The 19,424-nt window shown below is 40.7% G+C and overlaps 1 protein-coding gene across 1 annotated transcript in view; it reads left to right on the forward strand.

The window, feature by feature from the left end:
* The first annotated feature begins 744 nt into the window (after window positions 1–744).
* The window catches only part of LOC134654627 (protein mini spindles), a 69,420-nt gene continuing 50,740 nt past the window's right edge, over window positions 745–19,424 (forward strand). The window contains exons 1-10 of the mRNA XM_063510100.1: window positions 745–1,168; window positions 2,291–2,539; window positions 8,480–8,610; window positions 9,430–9,674; window positions 10,898–11,058; window positions 12,610–12,848; window positions 14,479–14,673; window positions 15,723–15,903; window positions 18,085–18,218; window positions 18,840–18,975. Coding sequence (XP_063366170.1) covers window positions 2,338–2,539; window positions 8,480–8,610; window positions 9,430–9,674; window positions 10,898–11,058; window positions 12,610–12,848; window positions 14,479–14,673; window positions 15,723–15,903; window positions 18,085–18,218; window positions 18,840–18,975 — 1,624 coding nt within the window. The 5' untranslated portion in view covers window positions 745–1,168; window positions 2,291–2,337. The remainder of the gene's footprint in view (window positions 1,169–2,290; window positions 2,540–8,479; window positions 8,611–9,429; window positions 9,675–10,897; window positions 11,059–12,609; window positions 12,849–14,478; window positions 14,674–15,722; window positions 15,904–18,084; window positions 18,219–18,839; window positions 18,976–19,424) is intronic.

Consider the following 19,424-nt stretch of genomic DNA (forward strand, 5'->3'; position numbering starts at 1 on the left):
ACGCTAGAGATTTTGCGTAAGCCCAGCCCGCCGTACCGAACGGGTAGAGACGCTTGTAACCACGATTGATCGGATAGCTTTATATTAAGAATACGCTCTAAGGTAGTCCGGACCATGAAGTCTATAGGTAGCAGCAAATTTACATGTTTCCAGAAAGGGCTGCAGCGAAGCACATACATTAACTGGGGAACAAAAAGACAAAATTTAAGAATGGTGAGGGCTGAATGGGGGCTGATTTCTAGAAGACGGACGGCGTAATTTTGAAATTTGGAAACGGTGTTACTGATAAATGTTGGAAAATAAACGTCAAAAATTGGAGTCCCCAGGAGGCTAAGGGAATCTCTTGTAACAGTGGTAACATTAGGTGTTATAGTATTGAATTTCTCTGTAACGTCCGAGTGGTTTAGTGACGGATCGTGAATATATAGTTCACATTTATTACAGTTCAGGTCTAGACCTATGGACTCGAACTTGGACTTGAGAATTGAGAATTCTTGTCTATGAATTGACAACGCTTAATGTTGCCAGACTTGAAAAAAGATATTATTCTCTTAAACTTTTCATTTGGTAATAATTCAGAGAAACAACAAAATTTTATCTTATTCGTCATCAAAATTTGAAATCGAGAAATTGTCTTGATCAAATTTAAAACTATTACATCCCTTGGTTGTTCACTGTTCAATATTCGTCATTATTTCGATATTTTTCGTTAATTTTTAAATTATTTCTGGCAACACTATTCGATCTTCCGTTCCGTCCATTTTCATTTGCAAATTCTAAAAAACGACGACGGAATACAAAAAATCTCGCCTTTTTGTCGGTTACAAATATATCTTGTACTAGATAATGTAAGTGATTTACGGTTTATGCAGTCAACGTTTAATTTTTACTGTTTGTGAAATAGGACTCCGCCAGGACAGCTGTAACGGTATGTTTCTTGACATTTGACGAATTTTGTTTGTATCAGAAAGAAAGTGACCGTTGTCTAGCGTCCGCAGTGGTTGTAGATGCGATCCAGTTTCACACCTAGCTTTATTATGGACACGGCTATAAATGAACCGGCTCGCAATTAGCCATTAGTTCCGCCACATCGGTCAGGTGGCCATTTCTTGAATTCAGTATTCGAAAGGAGTTGTCGTTGTTTCGCCGTTTCACGTCGAGTTGAGCGGTAAGCAGTCGATGAAATGTACAATATCTCGCCGCCTACACGCGCTGTTTGTTTAGAAAGTGGGAGATATTTAGTGAAGATACCAATTTTAATTAGCCAAATTAACATATCTTTTGTTATTGCATGAGTCAAGTATTCATGAGTCAAAAACATCTGCAGAACTGCGAAAATGTACCGAATATGTGTGCCAAAGTTATTTAATGGGGTTTGTATTTAATCCTCCTTGACCTTCAGAGGAAACTCGCTCCACTGCACTTAAAAGGTCATTTAATTGCATGTAATTTCATATGCAGCAAGTACCTACCATATTTGGTTTAACACAACATTGTGTTCAGGGTCTTCTTGATGTTCTGGTAATGAAATGTTTACAAGAACATTTACAAGCATGATGCTTTAATACTTATTTTATGCTTTTGTATTGACTAAATTAATTGTTGAATTGATTTAAATAGTGGGACTAGTGGGTTAACTTGATGTAACTAAGGGTGCTATTCTACCTGTCCAATTTCCATCCAGTTTCTTTGTCCAATATCATTGCGTCTCACTCTCTCACATAGGAAAATGTGAATTTGATCCGTTGTTGGGCTTAAATAAATTTCATTTAATTTTAATTGCGAGCTGTTAATGGTAGCCTCTACCAGACAATTTACACATTCACTGCCAAGAACCTGCTAGGTGATTTGCTTGACAATATGAAAAGACTAGACTGGATGATTCTATGTAAAATAAGTTTTTGGCAAAAATTTCATTTTTGGTACAAGCTTTTATCGCTGACTGTACTTTTCTTACGACAGACAACTAATACTAATCAAGACAATTCTAAAAACCTCTTAACACAATTAGGTTGCGTTGTTTCATCACAGAGTTCCTATGGCCACCTCCTGTCTCCATCATCATATCAGCTCGATGGTACCATAATATTGCATTGTCACCCGACTTACATGTGTATGCAAAATTTCAGCTCAATCGGAAACCGGGAAGTGGATCAAATTTAACTTGCAAGATTTGATTACAGACCGACAGACAGACAAACAATGGGACAGGTGAAACTAAATAAAAGCTTGTAACAGATAAATAATACAATTTTTCTTTTATTAATTTCGCCAAACATCTTGTCTCCAGATCAAAAACAACAAAAAAGTATATGAAACTAAGCATCTGACCGTAAGATGGAAGACGAGAATGAATACAAGAAGTTACCGACAGACGAGAAATGTGTCCACAAGCTCTGGAAGGCCCGCGTCGCCGGCTACGAGGAGGCCATCAAACTCTTCAACCAGATTGACGATGAGAAGAGCCCGGAATGGAACAAGTATTTAGGGCTCATCAAGAAATTTGTGACAGACAGCAATGCTGTTGCACAAGAGAAAGGTATGTCCTAATATTTTCATCTAGATGTTTATAACCTCCTCAGGCCCATGGGCCTAGCTATAGTACTGATTCAGATAAAATATTAAATAAAACCGGCCAAGTGCGAGTCTGACTCGCGCACGGAGGGTTCCGCACCATCAACAAAAAATAGAGCAAAACAAGCAAAAAAACGGTCACCCATCCAAGTACTGACCCCGCCGGACGTTGCTTAACTTCGGTCAAAAATCACGTTTGTTGTATGGGAGCCCCACTTAAATCTTTATTTTATTCTGTTTTTAGTATTTGTTATAGCGGCAACAGAAATACATCATCTGTGAAAATTTCAACTGTCTAGCTATGACGGTCCGTGAGATACAGCCTGGTGACGGACGGACAGCGGAGTCTTAGTAATAGGGTCCCGTTTTTACCCATTGGGTACGGAACCCTAAAAGGTTACCAACTAAAAACATATTGTATAATATGTTATGCCTTATATCAATTTATCAAAGACTATACAATAACAACAAGTTCTGTTGTGTGGTTATCTAATTTTAACGTGCATAATATGAATACTTCTAATAAATGGAATTTAGGTTTATAGAAAGCATCAACTTCTAATTGTAGTAAATGCCATTTGATGGATCATTTAATTATATTTTTCTACTCCAGCACTTAAATGTGTCAATTAAATGACTGACAGTGATATCTAAAGCAATGTCATTTGAATGATTTGTCTATAGGCTCATAAGATGACTGCTAGCAGTCATCTTATGAGTATAATACAACTGCTTTATTTTTTTTAAAGATACAAGTTCCGATCATCTTGATTGAAAGAGGTATGTTTTCATTTACAATAATAACTCTTTTTTTTTTAAATAATAACTCTTTTTTTTAAATAATAACTCTTTTTTTTTTTTTTTTTTGCTGCAGCTGTCATAGAAAAAGTAATGTATGCAACAGCTCATAATTGGTTCTTAAAATTCTCGGGTCTTTTTTTACAAAACTCGACTACGTCTCGTTTTGTAACTTCGACCCTTGAATTTTAAGAACCCTTATTATATCACTGTTGCATAAACTACTATTTCAATTTAAGCATTTTTACAGGCTAAGTCACAGGCGGGTTCTAATATTTAATATACATATTTAATTTACTTGTAGGGCGTGGTTCATTAAAGTAAGGTTGTCAATAAAATAAAATAACAGGGAAGTAAGGTTGTTAATGTTAAAAACATAATTTCATAAATACGCTGCAACAAACAATCATACAATCATATAACAGACCTAATTAACACCATGCAAAGTTAAGTATTTTTAGGGTTCCGTACCCAAAGGGTAAAAACGGGACCCTATTACTAAGACTCCGCTGTCCGTTCGTCCGTCCGTCCGTCCGTCTGTCACCAGGCTGTATCTCACGAACCGTGATGGCTAGACAGTTGAAATTTTCACAGATGATCATTTCTGTTGCCGCTATAACAACAAATACTAAAAACAGAATAAAATAAAGATTTAAGTGGGGCTCCCATACAACAAACGTGATTTTTGACCGAAGTTAAGCAACGTCGGGCGGGGTAAGTACTTGGATGGGTGACCGTTTTTTTTCTTGTTTTGCTCTATTTTTTGTTGATGGTGCGGAAACCTCCGTGCGCGAGTCCGACTCGCACTTGGCCGGTTTTTTTACTTACACAACATAGGTTAGGTACTTAAAAAAAATACAATGATTGACCCTTTGTCGATTATTACAATTGTGTGGTGCAACGCAACTAAATTAATGGTGTTACGTCTTGGTCTTTTTATTATTTATCCTTCCTATCTGTCTACAATTAATATAGTCTATAAATACTGGTGATTAGCAATCGCGTTTAATTCTTAGTTTAACTATGTGATACCCTGGAGTCGCTGGCGCCGCATGTGCTACGGCGGGCCTTATTCTTGTTTGCCACCGATGTGGTATAAAGAAAACTTTCTGGGGATTTCATTTCACAAAAGACATAGATCGCCGAGTTATTAAATTGAGTCATCAACCTAGCTATTATGCGGTTACAGTCAATTGAACTATGTATCACCGTTTACAATGTTAACTGACAATAGTAGACCTTGTTGCAAATATATTAAGGTCCATTAATAGTCAGAAAAGAGTACCGATACTGATATACATCAGAGTAATGTCTTGCATTTATCGGAGCACCCAGCAATTAAGGTAATTATGTTATCAAAATAATAACGATATTTATTGTCGTAGAAAACACCCCCTCACATCACAATGTTCCATGTCTAAAGGGTCCTTAAGCACATGTAGCATATGTTTACGATTGGCTTCTGTGTCGATGATAGGTACATATTTTCAGCAGTGGCCAGATCTTAGAATTGATCATCTCATGATGTGGCAATAATTTCATGAAATGACACATCACGAAAATGTCAAACCTATCCTAACCATATCATGAAGTGTTTACCTAATTCTAAAATGGCATTTCCTGAAATGATCATAAATATCATAATCTATGATCTGGCCACGACATACCTACATATTATAAAGGTGGAAACGCGATACTTCATTTATATTGACAAAAGTTGGAAGAAAATGTGGTTAAAAACAGTAAATTACATTACAGTTAACAGAACAGTGACAACTGAAAGAAATTTAGATATTATTTTCCTGTTGTTACGCGTCGTTATAAGTATTATTTTCCTTTCATCGAGACTAGTAGTATTAATATTGTATTCTCCTGTAACCTGGTTATACGCCAAGAATGTAATTATGTTTTGAATAATGCAACAAATTCAGTGTTTTCTGTGGCCTCGCATAATTTGCAACACGCCACAACTTTAGCATAAAACAATATTTTTGTCCCACATTTTCGTTCCTTAATCATCTATAAGGGTGGTATTCCACCTGTCCAATGTGTATTTGCGTCTCCAATTTTTCTTAGTGAGAGAGTGAGACGCAATGTACATTGGACCAAGAAACTGGACAGGTGGAATACCAACTTGAGGCGATTACGACTCTCATTTGGCTACCAGTGTTAGTATTTTGAAAGTCATCGGGCCTTATTATTATTATTGGGATTTTGTGGGCCTTTGAGTGCCGCTTCGACCAAGCTGTGATCTATTGTGACGGCCCTTTAAAGTTCACTACTAATGCCCGTTGAATCCAGGAAATTCCAGATTCTTTGGGCCGTAATGCTCTGTACCTCATAGGGTTCCAGTATGTGTCGCCCTAGGTAGGTACTTCTTTTGGACATTAGTGGTCCGCAGGAACAGAGAATGTGCATAGCAGTCTCCTCTGAATCAGGCCTTACATTGTCACGTTCTATTCTTTATCATCGTAACCATCACGTTTTAACACGTGCCGCATGTCAAGATAGATGATAAAACGCAATCGTCCTAATTTAACAGGTTTAAAAATTGCCCAAATACCACAGTGCTTAAAATAACTCGTTGCGGTAATCTGTGCAGTTCCTTGAGTTATTTTGGTGACACATATGTTACGAATAGAGACGTTCTGTTCGGAATGTTCTATATCGGGACTTTGGTATTTTGATTAGGTATTAGAGATAAAAGCTAGAGTATGCATGTCCTATTACTTACTCTATTCACAAAAATATATTATGTCAAATATGTTTACATATATTTGTTGATATGGTAAAAATGCTTTCACTGCGGTTGCTTGTACTTACTTTCTAGGTTTCTTATTCTAAAGAAAGAGAGTTACAACAATCGAAATAAGTAGCCCCCAACTTTATAGACAAAATAAGTTGTGCTGACAAAAAATACTAAAACTTGTTATTCAATAAACTAATACCTTTAATCTTATCTGAACTAGAAAGCTTGTAACAACCATAGGGGTACTGCAGTGGTGCAATGCAGTGTAATAGACTTAGTTAACGAATGTAATTCCTTCTGCGATTGTTGAAATTTTTTTGCACTTTGCACTAAGTTATATTATAAAATACTAGGAATAGAAAATTAGGAATACTTAGGCAGTCGGGGGAATTTTCTATACTACGCTATGGGGTCGTCCAATAATTACATCCCACAAAAACCCGTAGACTCTCTAGGGTTGGCCCAAATCATGCAAAACCTGTGCTTTAGTAAACGTGAAGCCAGCACTACCATGCGTGAAATGTGCCTTATTTACCCTCGTGCGAACCTAAACCTAAACTAATCCCGCCAACGTGAATTACGAGTTAGGCTTCACGCACACGCGCACACGTGATGTTGCTGTATCTTGTTATGTATCTCACGTGGTTAAGTATGTTAAATCGCCTACTTAGCCGGAGGGTATGATACTATCTAGCAGTGGAAGTTCCAAGCTCTGGTACCCGAGCGCTGAAGATCAGCTCGAGCCCTGGCTCGAGTAAATCAGGCCAATTCGACATATCAGAATGGGAATAGAGTATATACCGACGAAATTACAAAACCTATAGCTAGCTGATTGTTAAATGTCACAAATCTTGCAGTTTCTGCCGTCGTAGGAAAGATAAAGATAAAAGATAGTTTATTCAAGTCGGCATATTACAATGCGCTTATGAACGTCAAATAAAGCTACACCGGCTCCAAAGTAATGTGGGTTAATGTCTAATAAGTATTTGACATTCTTTCTTACAGCCAGTTTCTGTTACAGGTAAAATGCATGCGTATTCCTTTGTAATGTAGTCTTTGAGAAAACTTAAGCTGGAAACAAATTATCGGACGCGGCTGACGCGCGCGACACAAAAGTTTGCACAGACAGGAACATCCAGCGCGCCAGATTTCTGTCGGATGTCCGAAGGCTCAAGGTTACGTCCACGGCTTACCTCCGATAGTTTGCACAGTTCAGATTATATTCATTATCTAGATACCTATAAGTCGCGGCTGTGAGCCGCGTCCGTCAGCCGCGTCCGATGATTTGTTTCCAGCTTTACTCACGCCTCGTTGAATATCCGACATTTACGATTGAAAATTGAACATTCAATTTGTTATCTTGTGTGAAAATATCCGTGTCAAAGATATCTCAAGCCTAATTGCGATGCAATTCAACTGATGGTGCTTTTTGTAACTGAAACCTCGCTAAACTGTTGAGAAGATTAAATTTACTTTTCCTGCTGATATTAAAACCTATACAATTTATGTGAATAGAAACATTTCATACTTTTGCACCAATTATGGGGCAATCGAATTATCACAAAAATCAAGGTTTAGTCACCGCTATTGATTGTGGCAATATCATTAATCTTGGGGTCAACAATGGTTCGGTTTACGCTAGTTTTCATTGATAACAGCGAGTTGACAATGATATGAGTACCTAACCTAGTTTCATTGAGCTTTTTGAACGCCACGGGCTTAAGCCGTGCTTTGAAATCAAAGGTCGTGGATTTGAACCCACACATACATTTGGATTTTATGCATAAAATACCATTAAATTTTACCATCTTGCTCTTTCTTCAGTGACGGAAATCATCATTAAGAAACCGGACTAATCTAAATAAGGCATCTTTCTGTACTATCCAGGCGGTCTAGCATGAGTTGCGTTCTCGCGCGCGAGTCCATACTTGAAGTCGCGCTAGATGTATAGAGTCGCGCGCGAGAACGCAACTCATGCTAACAGGTCTGGATTAGGTAGAACTACGTAGAAATAAGTTATTGGTTAGAAAGTTAGATATTAGTCGTTTTCATAGTATGTTCTGTGCCAATTCTTGAGCTCAAGTTGGACTACTTTAAGTAAGATAAGATAAGATGGATACCATTATCTCTGTACGAATGCATGTAAATTGTATTTCTATTTCTACTTTAGGGTACGACGGAAAAAGAACTAAGATATAGTTGGTCAAACCAAATTGTCAGTAAATAAGAACAAAAAATTATACTCATCCTTTTCTTTTGGGTGCTAGTACTAGTGTAAGACAAAGATAGTATGATTCTCTCTGTCTATGTTTGAAATGAGACAGTCCTTTGACAAACTATAGTTTAATATTTCTGCAGGTATGGAGGCAGCGTTGGTGTTTGTGGAAAATTGCGGGCATGCCGGCAAGACAACTGGCGAGGTTATGTCGGGCATCGTGGCCAAGTGCATCGCGGCGCCCAAGACGAAGACCAAGGACCTGGCTTTACAGGTATTTGACGCAATTCATACCTTTGAAAAATTGGTGAACTGACAAGACATTACAGAATACAGTTATTTATCGCCTTTTATACCTGCAGAATTCTTTTTTTTTATCTTTATTGAAGAGCTTTATCGCTTAGCGATTATGTCGCTCCATATAATCAACATACAATCACCCTCATTTACGATTACTAAGGCCTATATTGACTAGCTTGAACAGTGCTCTGGCCTCGTCCGATAATGGAGAAGCCAGGGCACTATTGCAGCCACCAACATTGTGAAAAGTATTACAGGATATTTTCAGTTGACTCCTAAAGGATTCGTTCCGCACACATTCCACCAATATATGGTAAACGTCCTCAACCTGCAGAATTCTTGTTGGGTTTGCTAGGTTAGAAAACTTTTATTCAGACATTTTAGACATTTATTTCTTTATTTATATTGGACCTCTTTAAGCTGATCATGTGTCAAAGACCATTTATATGGCACGAATTTTCCGCTTTGAACGTACACGTATTATACGCGTACGTTGTCGCAATCGAAGGGCGATGACCGCTTCAAGTGGTACTATGCAAATGTACAGTCTTGCTTGCACCCCTTCGTACGAATATATAGATATTGGGGTGCTAAAGATAATAGTTTTGCTGACTACAGGTACATTAAAGAGCTGCCGTTCAGTTCCTGATTTATGTAAAAAAAGTACTCCCAAAGCATTCAAAAATTCGAATGATCTTTGCCGGTAGAAAACCACTGTAATACGTATCTTATAGTTTGATGTTTATAATTGATAGATGTGTTATATAATTTATGTTAATTTTCCAATCCACAGATCACCCTAATGTACGTCGAAATAGAAAAGCACGAGATCGTCCAAGAAGAGCTAATGAAAGGCATGGAGCAGAAGAACCCGAAGGTCGTCGCGGCCTGCGTCACGACCATGAACACGGCGCTCAAACAGTTCGGGAACAAAGTCATCACCATCAAGCCGATGGTGAAAAAGATACCAGTGCTGCTGGCTGACAGGGATAAGGGAGTGAGGGATGAAATGAAAGCGTTAGTCGTTGAGATGCACAGGTTGGTACTGCGTATACTTTACCTTGTAGAGGCTCATTTGGAGAAGGTTCATTATCACGATCACAACTATGAACACGGCGCTCAAACAGTTCGGGAACAAAGTCATCACCATCAAGCCGATGGTGAAGAAGATACCAGTGCTGCTGGCTGACAGGGACAAAGGGGTTAGGGATGAGATGAAAGCGCTGGTCGTTGAGATGCACAGGTTAGTACTTTTTCTTTCGTCACATCAGTGAACACGGCGCTCAAACAGTTCAGGAACAAAGTCATTACCATCAAACCGATGGTGAAGAAGATACCAGTGCTGATGGCTGATAGGGATAAAGGGGTTAGGGATGAAATGAAAGCGCTGGTCGTTGAGATGCACAGGTTTGTACAGGTTTATCATGTATTCAAGGCTCGGAACCGGTTTTTTCTTCATACAAAAAATACCGGTATTATTTCGTTCCTTTTCGTTCTTTGGTTTATTATTTCATTTTTAATGGGACAATCTAATAATACGAAGGTGTTACCTAAATACATGATTCAGTCCTACGTAAAGAGCATAAAATAATTATAAATAATGGGCTATTTTGGGTTTTACAAAAAAACCGGTTCCGAGTCCTGCATGTATTTTTAAGTGCTCATTTGTAGACTATTAAAATAACTCTTTGAAATGACTTACATGGGACCTATTATTTGTATGGGGCCGTACAATACCATTAGTTTCAGCTACTAAAATTATGGCGTCAACATTTTATACCGCTTACGGATAAAGCTTAATTTTCCTTTCTTTAACCACGAGCTTTTTAAGGAGCCATAGTGTACGGCCCGAGTGGTGAGCGTCCAGCAGAGCTAAAAAGGTGGCAGCAGCAATGTTTTCTGCAGCATGCCCTTGGGTATCTCATACGTTTGCATGTGTTTAACACGTTCACTGTCCCAACTGTTAACTGTCAACCTTACGGCCTTTTAATAAGAGGCTTTTAATAAGAGGAGTGAACGTGTTAACATGAACACCGCAGGCCCACTCCGATACACGCCCAGCTCGAGCGTCCACTCAGATCCTACACTTGCTGGGTTTTGCACACTTCTCTGGCCCAGTATAAAGTACAGTAGATCCATAGGCCTTGAGTTCAAGTCTCAACCAAGACAGTAATTTTTCCACTTTTAAATTTATTCTAAGCTCAGTAGATAGTTGTTTTCAAGGTGGTTAAGTATATTCCTAAATCTACACCTCATTCTAGATGGATCGGAGGTGCCATAGAACCACACATTGCTACTCTACAGGCCGTAGTGCAACAGGAACTAAGAGATTCCTTCACAACGGGAGGCGCTCAGCCCACTAGATACTTGAGGTCTCAGCAACACAGAGTGCGGGACACGCCTGCCGCGGACACGGGAGATGGTAAGAGGACTATTTTAAAGCCTGACCAGGAATATATGATCACGCGCCATGTTGCGGAATTTCACTGGAACTATTTTTTTCATAACTTTCACCCTATACAGGAGAATAACAGCGCCCTCTTGACAATGATCATTATATTACTGGTCAGGATTTACTACAGAATACTACTTTATACTACGGAATAAAAACTAAACCTTTAAGTTCAGTTCTGATCTGGAACACAGTCACAAAGGTTCAGGAAATGTGTGAGAGAATACTAGTAACTTACTTTCGGTCATAATGGGAAGATTGACTCAAAGGGAAAAGATACAGAAATAGCAATATGATAGCCCTTTTTAAATTTTCTTGGTATGATCGGATTGCGTAAAAGGCCAAAAAATGGTTCGGAATACGAATGCGATACGAGACACCGAAAAAATGGTCGCCATTTTCATATCTTTCGTCAAGATTAAGTGTAAGACCTGAGTGGACGCTCGAAGCGGAGCGTTCGGCGGGGCGTGCAGCGTGGCTGTGGGCTCACGCGTGATGTGAGCAGCGTGCACTAAGGCCGCTCCTATACGCTTGCATTTGTTTAACATGCACGCCGCACGCCCCGCCCCGCTGCACGCCCAACTCGAGCGTCCACTCAGGCCTTACACTAAGAGTCGTATTTTTGCCCGCATCATTGCTGGGTATTTGTAACGCATATAATAGATACTTTGGCCGTAATCTGGCCTTTATTATCACTGTAACAATATAATAATTAAACTTTCGCGTTTTGAGCACATATTAACTCACATTTATAGACGGGTCTATTGCGAAATTTATTTTATTACCGCGATAGACCCGTCTAGGTGTCAATGATTTATAACTCAAGATAGGTTATAGGCGTTCCAAAATTGAAGCGCTGAACTTGTGACAAATTGGACAAGTTTCCTTTAGTCGCGGCTGGACAAGCGAGGAATGTGCACGTGCTAACGAGCTCCCGCACACCGAAAGAGCTTATGTTTAACAACGAGTGTGACAAAGATGGATGGAATGAGAAAATTAATCAAAAATAACAGATTTCTCCATAGGCACATAAATAAATATGGAAGTATTTTTTGTGCTCCTCAAGTATGAGTATAACCTATCTATGGTTATATAATATCATTGCTAGGTGTGTGTTAATCTGAAATAAATGTGAGTTATAGTTTGTAGCTTTCTAATAGACCCCGAAGGCTAATCCTATTGTCTATTGTTAAGAAAAACCGCTCGTGCCACGTGCCACAACCACCTGCATAAAAAATCGGTACTTCGGTTACTGAGTGCCGGCGAGTCGAACGCTACAGAACCAGTCTAAAATGTGTCATCGAGATGCGTAACAAAGGCGCGTTATCGGAGAGCGCACCTACACTGGTTTTTTGAGCGTTGGACTAGCCCGCGCTCAGGTGCCAAATAGAATAATTAGGACCCTTTTTTGCAGGTAAGTAGCACGTGCGGTTTTACTGAACAATAGACAATAGGATAAGCCTTCGGGGTCTACTAGAAAGCTACAAACTATAGTCTGAAAATAACCTAAACTTATCCCAGGTGCCGTAGAAGACGACGATGTGGACGCAGCGGCTGGCGACTCCGCTGACATGGACCCGTTCGACCTTCTGGACCCCGTCGAGATCCTATCCAAACTACCGAAAGACTTCTACGACAAACTGGAAGCGACCAAGTGGCAGGAGAGGAAGGAGGCTCTAGACGCGTTGGATAATATCCTCAAGACTGCCCCGAGATTGGAACCGGGAGATTATGCTGATCTGGTTAGGGCTTTAAAGAAGGTATGTTTAGTTTGATATTCATATTTATTTATTGCAACCATTGTTAGAGTACTTGCTAACTCTAACATTTACTTGATAAATATCTTGATAGTAATTTGGAACACGAAAGACGATTTTTTGAAATAAACTGATTTATTATAACTTGATTTTGCTAAAAAAATGCATCACTTGGTTATGGTTATGTATTATCAGGGATCGGAACCGGTTATTTGCAAAAACTTAGAAATAACCATATTTTTCTAATTATTTTATACTCGAAATGTAGGACTCAGTTGTGTTTTTAGGTAACGACTTCGTATTATTAGATTGCCCAATAGGCTACATTCCTACGAGTCAAATCAGCTTCTTTTTTAGAACTGTCAAAACGATTTGCTAATATGGAATTTATATGAAAACGAATGTAGTGACGTCACGGTAAACTCACCTACTTTTTATATTTCAATCCGATTTATTAAATACAAATTGTGTTTAAAAATAGCTGCTGTCTATGTTTTTCTAATAATTATCTGGTGCTTTATTTCGTCCACGGTTTGAAATAAATTTATTTTAAGTACAGGAAACATCCCTATTAGAAATGAAGTAATTAGCAAAGAACGAAAAAATACCGGTTCCGTTCCCATACAAAAAATACGGGTATCCGATCCTTGGGTATTATATATATTACAAGATCTGGGTATTTCAACATGGACCCCCTGTGAGGGCATAGCAATATTACATGCATACTTAGGATCTAATCTTATCTATGTGTATTATATTATAAAAATAAAGTCAATTTAGTAGTGCTTTATACATAAGTATCTCAGAGCCCTATGATCCTCTGATACTCATGAAATTGTCCAAAGACTTATAGGATAAGATGGAAACTGGCGAGTGATAGGAGAGAAAGTTAGCTTTTGACATTTAGTTAAGCTATCATTTACTAAATTTGTAACTTTTAAAGTTTTAGTGAACTTATCAACAGAGCTATTAGAGACGTAATATTTTACTATTATCATATTAGCTGAAAATTTACTTCTGGATATAGGTCTCAGAATTTACATAATGACTAGTAGTTTGCTGCCACATCAACCAAATCATCGGCCCACTTCCACTCAATTTAGGCAGTCATGGCTTGTCGCGTCTTCCGGTTTACGATTGCAACACTTGCAACTCAAGCACTTACTAGCGAACTATAATCTCTTATAGCTACTACATTGACACTTTACACTTATTAAAATTGTACAACGGGACTTAATCGCGTATCTAAGTTTTAAGATTTACCTCTGACGTTTCGAGGACGGCGTTGTCCCCGTGGTCTCGGAGAAGACTGGCTTAAGTTGACATCAGCATCTTCTAACCGCGCGAGTTTTTCGAACTAACCGCACTTGGTCTTGTTTATCAGCTTGAACATTTTGCGCACTAGGGATGTCACTCTGTCGACACACAACACTAACGATATTCGATTTATCGACTGTCGATATTCGTTTACGCTTACATTTCCTATTGACTGGATTCCATGTGGATGAGATCTTGAATCCCTCGTCCCGATTGAAATTACTGTGTTTTTTTATTTCAATGGCTTCCCGTACTTTCCTACTGTAGAAATGACGATCCGTGGACAGGATTTTAGTGACTTAACACTTACTTTCAGGTGATATCAAAAGACAGCAACGTAATGCTAGTCGCTTTGGGAGGCCGCCTGCTAGCCGCCATAGCAACAGGACTCCGGAACAAGTTCCAGCCATACGCTACTGCGTGTGTACAAGCCATACTAGAGAAGTTTAAGGAAAAGAAAACTAATGTTGTCACGGCGCTGAGAGAGGCTATCGACGCTATTTATCCTGCTGTAAGTATTGTTTACTATATCAAGTCTTTAACACAAGAATCTTGATGCTTCGAGGTCGTAGCATTAGAACTCTGCGACAAATGACAACCGTACGCTGCTGCGTGTGTGCAGGCCATTCTAGAGAAGTTTAAGGAGAAGAAAACTAATGTTGTCACGGCGCTGAGAGAGGCTATCGACGCTATTTATCCTGCTGTAAGTATTGTTTACTATATCAAGTCTTTAACACAAGAATCTTGATGCTTCGAGGTCGTAGCATTAGGACTCTGCGACAAATGACAACCGTACGCTGCTGCGTGTGTGCAAGCCATACTAGAGAAGTTTAAGGAGAAGAAAACTAATGTTGTCACGGCGCTGAGAGAGGCTATCGACGCTATTTATCCTGCTGTAAGTATTGTTTACTATATCAAGTCTTTAACACAAGAATCTTGATGCTTCGAGGTCGTAGCATTAGGACTCTGCGACAAATGACAACCGTACGCTGCTGCGTGTGTGCAAGCCATACTAGAGAAGTTTAAGGAAAAGAAAACTAATGTTGTCACGGCGCTGAGAGAGGCTATCGACGCTATTTATCCTGCGGTTAGTATTAGTACTATACCTTGGAGGATATAACCAGACGGAGACGCCTTATCTTTAATTTTCCGTACAAAACAGTCTGCCGATATTTGCGGGGGAGGGGCAAGTCAAATGTATACGTAACGTAAAAATAGCTATGTCAAATAAAGGTCAGTCCATACATTGTGTATGACCATTAGCCGCCTATTTTCGACCGAGGGGAACGCCTGTTAATGGCTACTCCGTTTGGTTATATCCTCTTAAGTACTATACATATACCAACTCCGAGTTCCTAACTTTCGGTTCCTTTAAAACCTTACTCACATGAATCCAACCACACTCCTTTAGAAAAATAGCGGTCAAATGGGCGCATGTTTCTTTATAACTAAAGTATTCCGGGGAAATAACTTTCTTCCATTTTTATTTACTTATTTAAAAGTTAAATAGTTTTCTTAGTGTCTTCACAACTAAGGTTAAAAACCACAATCTCATTGCAGACGAATCTCGAAGCCATAATGGAGGACATGTTGGCCGCATTCGACAATAAGAACCCATCGATCAAGGCCGAGAGCGCAGTGTTCCTTGCACGCGCTCTCACCGTCACGCAACCCGCTGCCTTCAACAAGAAACTCATCAAGGCATACGTCGGGGGACTGCTTAAACTCATGGAGAGTGCTGGTATGTACCATTCACTCTTATTTGACAGCTAATTCATGGGGTTTGACACGAGAACCTTACGTTCGGCAGCGAGAACCCGTCGATCAAGGCCGAGAGCGCAGTGTTCCTTGCGCGCGTTCTCACCGTGACACAGCCCGCCGCCTTCAACAAGAAACTCATCAAGGCATACGTCGGGGGACTGCTTAAACTCATGGAGAGTGCTGGTATGTACCATTCACTCGTATTTGACAGCTAATTCATGGGGTTTGACACGAAAACCTTACGTTCGACAGCAAGAACCCGTCGATCAAGGCCGAGAGCGCAGTGTTCCTTGCGCGCGTTCTCACCGTGACACAGCCCGCCGCCTTCAACAAGAAACTCATCAAGGCATACGTCGGGGGACTGCTTAAACTCATGGAGAGTGCAAGTATGTACCATTCATTCGTATTTGACAGCTAAAACACGGGGCTTGACAAGAAACTCATCAAGGCATACGTCGGGGGACTGCTTAAACTCATGGAGAGTGCTGGTATGTACCATTCACTCTTATTTGACAGCTAATTCATGGGGTTAGACACGAGAACCTTACGTTCGGCAGCGAGAACCCGTCGATCAAGGCCGAGAGCGCAGTGTTCCTTGCGCGCGCTCTCACCGTGACACAGCCCGCCGCCTTCAACAAGAAACTCATCAAGGCATACGTCGGGGGACTGCTTAAACTTATGGAGAGTGCTGGTATGTACCATTCATTCGTATTGAACAGCTAAAACACGGGGTTTGACACGAGAACCTTACGTTCGACAGCGAAACCCGTCGATCAAGGCCGAGAGCGCAGTGTTCCTTGCACGCTCTCTCACCGTGACACAGCCCGCCGCCTTCAACAAGAAACTCATCAAGGCATACGTCGGGGGACTGCTTAAACTCATGGAGAGTGCTGGTATGTACTATTCTCTCGTATTTGACAGCTAAAACACGGGGTTTGACACGAGAACCTTACGTTCGGCAGCGAGAACCCGTCGATCAAGGCCGAGAGCGCAGTGTTCCTTGCACGCGCGCTCACCGTTACGCAACCCGCTGCCTTCAACAAGAAACTCATCAAGGCATACGTCGGGGGACTGCTTAAACTCATGGAGAGTGCTGGTATGTACCATTCACTCTTATTTGACAGCTAATTCATGGGGTTAGACACGAGAACCTTACGTTCGGCAGCGAAACCCGTCGATCAAGGCCGAGAGCGCAGTGTTCCTTGCGCGCGCTCTCACCGTGACACAGCCCGCCGCCTTCAACAAGAAACTCATCAAGGCATACGTCGGGGGACTGCTTAAACTCATGGAGAGTGCTGGTATTTACTATTCTCTCGTATTTGACAGCTAAAACACGGGGTTTGACACGAGAACCTTACGTTCGGCAGCGAAACCCGTCGATCAAGGCCGAGAGCGCAGTGTTCCTTGCGCGCGCTCTCACCGTGACACAGCCCGCCGCCTTCAACAAGAAACTCATCAAGGCATACGTCGGGGGACTGCTTAAACTCATGGAGAGTGCAAGTGTGTACCATTCATTCGTATTTGACAGCTAAAACACGGGGCTTGACAAGAAACTCATCAAGGCATACGTCGGGGGACTGCTTAAACTCATGGAGAGTGCGGGTATGTACCATTCACTCTTATTTGACAGCTAATTCATGGGGTTAGACACGAGAACCTTACGTTCGACAGCAAGAACCCGTCGATCAACGCCGAGAGCGCAGCGCCTTTAACAAGGAACTCATCACGGCATACGACGGGGGATTGCTTTAACACATTCAGTGCCGAAACCCCGACTATCGGGAGTATCGGGTATTTTGTGATTTCGTTCCCAGGCCGGACGACCCGATAGTCGGGATCGTGGTACTACAGCTTTATATGACGGAATTTTCGTGGCCTGGCGCGGATGTCTTGTTTGGCTGGGTGGCAATGAATGTGTTAACTCATGGAGAGTGCCGGTGAAGTATTAGATGACGTTTTTGTATTCGATAGCTAGATGCCTCGAGTTCGATACAAGATGTCATCGGACAAAAGAGAATCTCGATTTAGATAGCAGTTACAATATTATTCTTACCAACTATGTTTTTCGTGTTCGGCGACGTGAACCATATTTGAACTCATATAAATTTTAGCAAATATTGAGCCAATAAGTTTGTATCAAAATACGTTAACATATTTCCAGACCCGGCCGTACGCGAGGCGGCGGCCGAGGCGCTCGGGACGGCCACCAAGCTCGTCGGCGAGAAAAACGTCGCGCCGCACATTGGCAAGCTGGAACCGCTGAAGGAACAGAAAATTAAGGAGTTTGCTGATAAGGTAACTTTCTATTTAACCATTTGACCGCTAAAGACGTCGACTGACGTCTTCGGGCGTTCCAATAAGGTTCACGATGATGCGCTGCGCCTACGTGCTACCATAGAGAAATATAATCAAGAGGGCTCACTCCATACATCAGTTGGTACCAAAACTGATGTATAGAGTGAGCAATCTATGTATTTTTTTCTCTATGGTCCTACTGAGCGATTTTTATTGTGAACGAATTAGTCGATAAAAGATTCATAATAGGGTATTTGACTGTATTTAAAATAAATTATTTTACACCATGCATGAAATAAAGCACCAGAAGATTAATAGAGAAACATAGACAGCGGTTATTTTTGGACCCGATTTATATTTTAAAACTCATATCAAATTATAAAGAGTAGGTTATTTGATGGTGACGTCACATACTAGATAACTAGTGTTTCATATAAATTTCATAGTAGCAAAATCGTTTTGACAGTTCGAAAAAAGAAACTGATTTGACTAGTAGTCAAATACCCTATTTCAGGAACGATGGTTATTCGTTTCCAATTCTGGGACTATCGCATAGCGCATCAATTGCGCTTTAAGCTGGAACGATCCATCTTGTGTTTAGAAGATTGACTTTTTTTTCAGGCGGAGATCAAAGTGAAAGTAGCCGGCCCCAAGAAGGAGGCGAAAGGCAAAGCAGCCGCGGCCTCGGCGCGCGGCGACCAGCCCGCCCGGCCGGCCGCCGCGCCGCACAAGCCCGCCAACAAAAAGCAGCCAGGTAGCATTGCATTCTGGCTTTGTACAGTCAGCAGCAGAAGTTGCTAAGCGGGCGAAGTGTTAAAAATTACCTTGACACGCTCTAATTCTCTTAACAATAAAGTCGCGTCAAGATCATTTTGAACACCTGGCCCGCTTAGCAACTTCTGCAGCTGACTGTATTGTCGCCATCAAATATATCAGAGCGGTTGAGATCCTCAAAAATATGTGGACCCGTACTCTAAAGCCTTGACAATAGAGGCGTGTTCAGACATGTGAGCGCCTTGGCCGCTCCGGTATCATTTCATTCTGTCTTTGTACAGTCGCCATTATCAGAGCGGTTGAGATGCTCAAAAATATGTGGACCCGTACTCTAAAGCCTTGACAATAGAGGCGTGTTCAGACATTTGTGAGCGCCTTGGCCGCTCCGTATATTAGCTATGCGCAAGCTCCGTTGAGGCATAGAGTAAACGT

This window comes from Cydia amplana, chromosome 15 (genome assembly GCF_948474715.1).
Source record: "Cydia amplana chromosome 15, ilCydAmpl1.1, whole genome shotgun sequence".
NCBI lineage: Eukaryota > Metazoa > Arthropoda > Insecta > Lepidoptera > Tortricidae > Cydia > Cydia amplana.